Here is a 6,244-nt window from a genome sequence, read left to right on the forward strand (position 1 = left end):
GGGGGCCCGTCCATAAGCTGATCATCTATAGCAGACTGCAAAAAACACCTTAAAATTTATAATAATTGTATAGCGATTTTCCTCATATAGCTTGAAGTCAAGCCAAACATTTTCATTTTTAAATTCTGTAGGTACATTTATATACAAGCCTTTAAAGCTCTGGATGGGAAAATGCATAAGTACCATAATGGTAATGTACATTATTAGAAAATATTGCATGTTGAATTTGAGAATTTTATTTTTATTCTGTTATTCTTTTGGTGTTTTACACTTATAATAATGTACTTTGGCCATGGAAAAATCTTGTACACATCTGCTCAGAATAAATTATCAGACCTTCAAGATCGACTGCGGAAGAAAACTATCGAATACCCAGCAGAAGTACATTCTTTGATCAACTGGCCTATTAAAATAATGGAAGCTCCCTGATTCTCTGAAAATGTGAAGATATCCATACTTTTACTTGTGATGCCACAAAAATTATACTAACAAATCAGTCTTAACCTTGGAAACTGGAAACAGACACAGCATCTGAGATTATTTATGTATTTTGCACAGTGTCAGGTGTAGTGACTGAAATCAATTTTTGTTTAGATTGTTGCACGTGCACCGCCCAATAAATACATATGAATATTAGCTGGTACAGTAAATCTTTTTTTCTTTGTATGAGTCGTGTTTTATACGTGGTCCCTGAAAAATGAATCTAACAAATGTCATGTAAATTTAAAGCTTGCATATAAATTTCAATTCAGTTTTATTTGTATGGAGCCAAATCACAACAAAAATCATCTTGAGGCACTTTACATAGTAATGTGAAGAACTTGCAGCACTTTATATATACTGTACATTCAATTCATTTCCTTCTTTTTGAACATGTTAAACTATTAATGACACGTGTGGTATCAAAGATGTAACATTTATTGTCTCCTCTTTTACTTCCGAACAAAACCTAAAAGTAGATTTTCACATGTGATGCGTAATTTGGATGTGTTCAGGCCATACATTACAGTGTTGAAGAGCGGCGGGCATGTAAAACAGTACAATGATAAAAATATTCGCAACATATTGGGTACACTGTCCATATTAAATCTGCTCTGTATTGCTTCAAAAGAAAGCCCAAAACAAAAGTTCAGCAGGGAAGCAAGATGAGGTGAGCAGGTACTGACAGCTTTCTGTCTCATCTGTGTAGAGCCAGAAAAACACACTTTAAGGATCCTGATGTATGTGTAAAGGATTACAGATACTGGAACACAAACTGTGAAAGAAAAAGAAACAAGTTCATAGATGTTATTCACACTGGTGTCAGAGCATGCCAGTTTCATGATGGAGTAGTTGTCACAGTACACTTTGTTTATGATGTTCCCACACAGCTGTAATGACGCGTTCAATGATATTGTAACGCAAACAGCAAAACAAACAGGTAACCATATAACAACAATGAGCATGACAACCTTGTTAAATGTCATCCATGTGTTGTACTGTAGAGGAAAACATATAGCAACATATCTGTCATAAGCCATGACGGCTAAATTAGTAAATTCTACACTTACATAAGAGTACAAAAAAAAAATCTGCAGGAAACAACAGGGAACAGAAACAGTGTGAATGTCAGAGAGGATCTGAACCAGGAGGAAAGGAAACAACCCTGTACTACCATACAGGTCATTGACAAACAGGCTGCACAGAAACATGTACATAGGTTCATGTAAACTTCTGTTCATACAGATAACAACAATGAGCAACAGATTAGCACAAATAATTAAAATATAAACAAACATAATGACAACAAAATATAAGTATTTCAAAGCCCCAGTGTTAAAGTAGATGTCAAGTGTGAAAAATAAAACCTGTGTAGAGTTGACACTGATCATGATGCTGCTTTTGGTCCACAACACTCTAACCCTATATACAGGAAAAATTGCATATAATATTGTTACATTTTGTTATAGATTTGTCAGTGTGCAAACTGCTTACATTTCAACAGTTAGAGATCATTATAATCAACACTAATACTATTGGACTCAGTCAAGAAATGAGTGAAGAGTGAACAGCTTCTGATATTGCATGAATGACACTGCGAGTACCTCCTAACCAGGGACGTGCTCAGACACTGGTATAAACTGAAAAAAAATGCAACCCTTTGCCTTTCAACCCAATTTTAGCTGCCCACAGCATCTGACTTCCTCTTTAACATGCTGTTACTGGCATGTTCCTTTTATAGTAACACTCACACTCAGCCATTACCCCCCACATACGTAACGACAGTTTCCTGACGCTCATTATGCTCTCCCTCACGCTCTGGTCTGGAGCTTTGTGATTGCACTTCATCTTAAACTGAATTATTAGAATCAGAATAGCATTCTTCACAGCATATGTACTCAAAATTGCTCAGGTAGAGCTGAACTACTGTTTAACAATCTGTCTGCTATTCCTGTGGTAAGCGAGTTCACTTCCTGTTTGCCAAAGCACCATGCTGCACTTGTTAGCAGATTGTTTACAGAACAGGGCTTGACACTAATGCTTGTCCAGGGCAAGTAAACTCTATGTCCTAGCAAGTGGAATGCATCATGCAGTTGCCTGATGGGGCATGTAAAAAATGTAAGTGATAATCTGTATCTATTTCTCTGTGTTGAAATTAATTTGGCTCTCAGTTTTTAAAGACACAAAGCATTTTATCAGGACTTGAAGAGACCAGTGAGTGAGATTAGTCAACCAGAAAATATGATTTTGGTGTTTATGGAGCAGCTTCTCTGTTCATGTTAGACCGAGAGCAGTGCTGAGCTTCTCAACATGAAGAGAACAGCTGAGATGCCACGGTGGGTTGCAGATGAACCATATTACTCAAGGTAACAACTCCCCTGTTCTGTACTGTATATGCAATAAAACCTCCACAAATCAGAGCAACTGATCAAAACACATGCTAAAGGAGGATAAATTTGCTGAGTGGCAATCATCTCAACTTTGCCGGCAGGCTCCCATCCACCCCTGGTATGTCTTAACCGTTGTTGGGATTAAAGGAACTGCACAATTTTTGTTCAAATCACGTTTATCAGATAGGTTCAAATTTGCTTGTGCTAAAGAGCCCATGGTGCTGTTCCTTCTTTTCTGACTTATCTACAATGTTACAACAGTGAATTCTCATCTTAGACATGACCTAAAGCTCAAAAAATGAGGTGCATGTATGTTCTAGTACTTCTGTGCAGAAGCAACTCAGTTTATACACGTCTCGCAAACTCTTGCTCATGAGTCTATATTTTCCTAACAAAATAAACTATTACGTGATATTTTAAGGATTTCCTTAAACGGGCATAATCTTCTGGCAGTTGCACATTCATGTGAGCTTGCCTGACATCCATGGTGCCAATGTAAAAGCCTCCAGTTAATCCAAAATGCTGCAGCCAGAGTACTGACAGGAACTAGCAAGAGAGATCATATCTCTCCCATATTAGCTTCTCTCCACTGGCTCCCTGTAAAATTCAGAATAGAATTTAAAATCCTTCTCCTAACATACAAAGCCCTTAATGACAAGGCTCCATCATATCTTAAAGACCTCGTAGAGCCTTATCATCCGAGCAGAGCACTTTGCTCTCAGAGTGCAGGTTTACTTGCGGTTCCTAGAGTCCACAGAAGCAGAATGGGAGGCAGAGCCTTTAGCTATCAAGCTCCTCTCCTATGGAACCAACTCCCAGTCTCAGTTCAGGAGGCGGACACCCTCTCTACCTTTAAGATTAGACTTAAGACATTCCTTTTTGATAAAGCTTATAGTTAAGGCTGGATCAGGTGACCCTGAGCCTTCCCTTAGTTATGCTGCTATAGGCCTAGGCTGCTGGGGGGCCCCATGATGCTCTGAGTTTCTCTCCCCTTTCCTCTCTTCTCCTCTCCTCTCCTCTCTCTCCCTATGCTTCTATATGCCACCATTACACATTACTAACTTTGTGTCTCCTCTCTCCCGTAGTGTGTCCTCTCTCTCTCCCTGTAAAACAGCAAAGGAAGTCATAAGACTACAAACAAATAGCAATGGATGCACTTATTACTTTTTTGTATAAAATAAATTTTATGCTGGTCTTTAACATACTGCAAATTAATGTACATTTTCAAAAGGGTTTTGTGAATGTTTATTGAATAGTGAATAGTTAGCATTTTGACTACGTCTGGTCTACATATCCATAGCCTAAGCATAACAGCTACTCTTACCAGTAGCAGCTAATGAAAACCATAGATTGGCTGCTTTATATACAGAGATATAATTCATATTGTGCACAACTGAGTTCAGCCTATTGGTCTGGCCCTCCACAACAGTCCCAGTTTCTCATATGGCCCCTTGGAAAAACTAACTGCCCACCCCTGCTGCAGTGGATTGTAGGAGAGCTGATGTACAGTATTTAACAACACATGTATGGTCAGGTAGTTACTGAGTTTCCTGTGAGGGAAACAAGGTCATCAGGTCAAAATGAAATTTGACTTTACGTGTAATGGACACATAAGTGACAAAAACTCCACAGGGACAAACAGGAGTAAAAACAATCAAATTAAAGGCCTGACACAGCTCTGTTTTCAGCAGTAACCATGCAGGCACCCATTATTCCCTGTGATGCAGTGCATGCTAATTAGCCTGTTAGCGAAGCTAGTTAGAGCCTCCAGAGTGTCCAAGTGTCCACACAGATGCCTCTGGGGTCTGGCTGTTAGTATTAACTGTAATGCGGGTTGGTGGTGGGAGACATCTGGACGTGTAATGTTAATTTTACCTGTGATCCTCTGAATAAACCAGCACGGTTATTTTTTATAAAATCTATATTGGTCTACTTCGTCTTATTGTGAGTTCCTGGTTTAAAAGAGCCGGAAGAGGCCAACATCAATGAAATTACTGCAGAGGAAAGAAAATGATCACTCACCTATTTCACCAGTTTGGTCCTGGGGTCTTACTTGTAACCAGGCAATTTTGTGAGCCTCTGCAATGCTTTGGGGGGTTCAGATGTTTCCATAAAGTTATCATGACAAGAAGATACAGAAGATAACCTCTTCCTATTCAATCAACTCGGCTCAGTTTGGTAAGTTTGGTAATGAAAGAGTTTCCGACTAGAGAGAAAGAACATGAAGCAGAGTAGGACTGTCAATGAATATTTAATATTCAATTAAATAAAAATTTCAAAAATTCTCAACCACGAAAATTAATACTTGTTAAAAAAAAAAAACACCAGTGCAGCCGTCTGCCTGGTGCGTTCTCATGCATGATGGACAGGAGTCACTCAACATCACTTTCTTTAGTTAAAATTGAAATGTGGCTAGCTCAATCTAAAACAAGCAAATAATTCAACAACAACCATATTGTAATGATGGCAGGACCTTCACAACACAACAGCTAAAGACAGAGTGACTGGCACCCTGTTTGGAAATACATTGGATTTTGTTCAGGAAATGGATAAATAGTGGGCCCTAGAGATAACCTGTGCAAGCTACAGTTAGCATACCATTGCTGCACTAGTTTCAATTCTTCCTGTTTCATGTCAAGGAAAAGATAATTGTTGTTCCATCACAGCACAGCTCCCTAAGCATCAAATGTACTATATACCATAAGCTAAATAGTTAAATTTAGAGATGCACCAGTGGATCAGTGGAGATCAGAAATGGCCGTTTTCACCATGATCGGCCAGTCACCGGTCAAGGCCAACCACGCTGAGATTTTTGATTCTGTGCCGATCAGATTTAGAGGCACAACAGTTCATGTTGTGCATGTAGTGGAAAAGACCAGAAGCATGTGTGCTGCACACAGCATCTCGTGTGCCCTTCGAGTGAGGCCATAGCTCACATCAGTACCGGGCACGTGTTTGCTAGCACAGTGCAGAAACAACTTGGAGAAGAAAAGCTACGTCCACATCTCCAGCAAATAGTACACAGTGAGGAAATTACTGGCTAAACGTGAAGTGCATGTATATATACAGTGAATCCAGCAAATACAAAACTACACTGTAGTTGCTGGAAAAACAGAAAATACAAACTACACACACTTCAAAAACAACTGTATGCTCAGTAGTAAGACATTCTTCTGTTTCTGTTGCCTGTTGCAACTCTTTGTATTTGGAGAAGTACAAATACTGCACCTCATTTTTAATTGGAGTTTAATTTAAAAAATTTAAAAAAAAAAAGAAATTGCAAGTGGTGCATCTCTTGTTTAGCTGCATGCATGTAGATCTTTTAAGATGTTTATGTCAAATTAGTATGCAAGTATATTTCTCGTATTGGTTTG

At 38.8% G+C, this 6,244-nt stretch overlaps 1 protein-coding gene across 1 annotated transcript; it reads right to left on the reverse strand.

The window, feature by feature from the left end:
* Nucleotides 1-932: 932 nt before the first annotated feature.
* On the reverse strand, nt 933-1,871 carry LOC109953503 (olfactory receptor 11A1-like). Its single transcript, XM_020588987.1, has one exon. The coding sequence runs from the start codon at nt 1,869-1,871 to the stop codon at nt 933-935; it is 939 nt and encodes a 312-aa protein (XP_020444643.1).
* Between the last annotated feature and the right edge of the window lie 4,373 nt (nt 1,872-6,244).

The sequence above is a fragment of the Monopterus albus genome, unplaced genomic scaffold (assembly GCF_001952655.1).
Source record: "Monopterus albus unplaced genomic scaffold, M_albus_1.0 scaffold712.1, whole genome shotgun sequence".
NCBI lineage: Eukaryota > Metazoa > Chordata > Actinopteri > Synbranchiformes > Synbranchidae > Monopterus > Monopterus albus.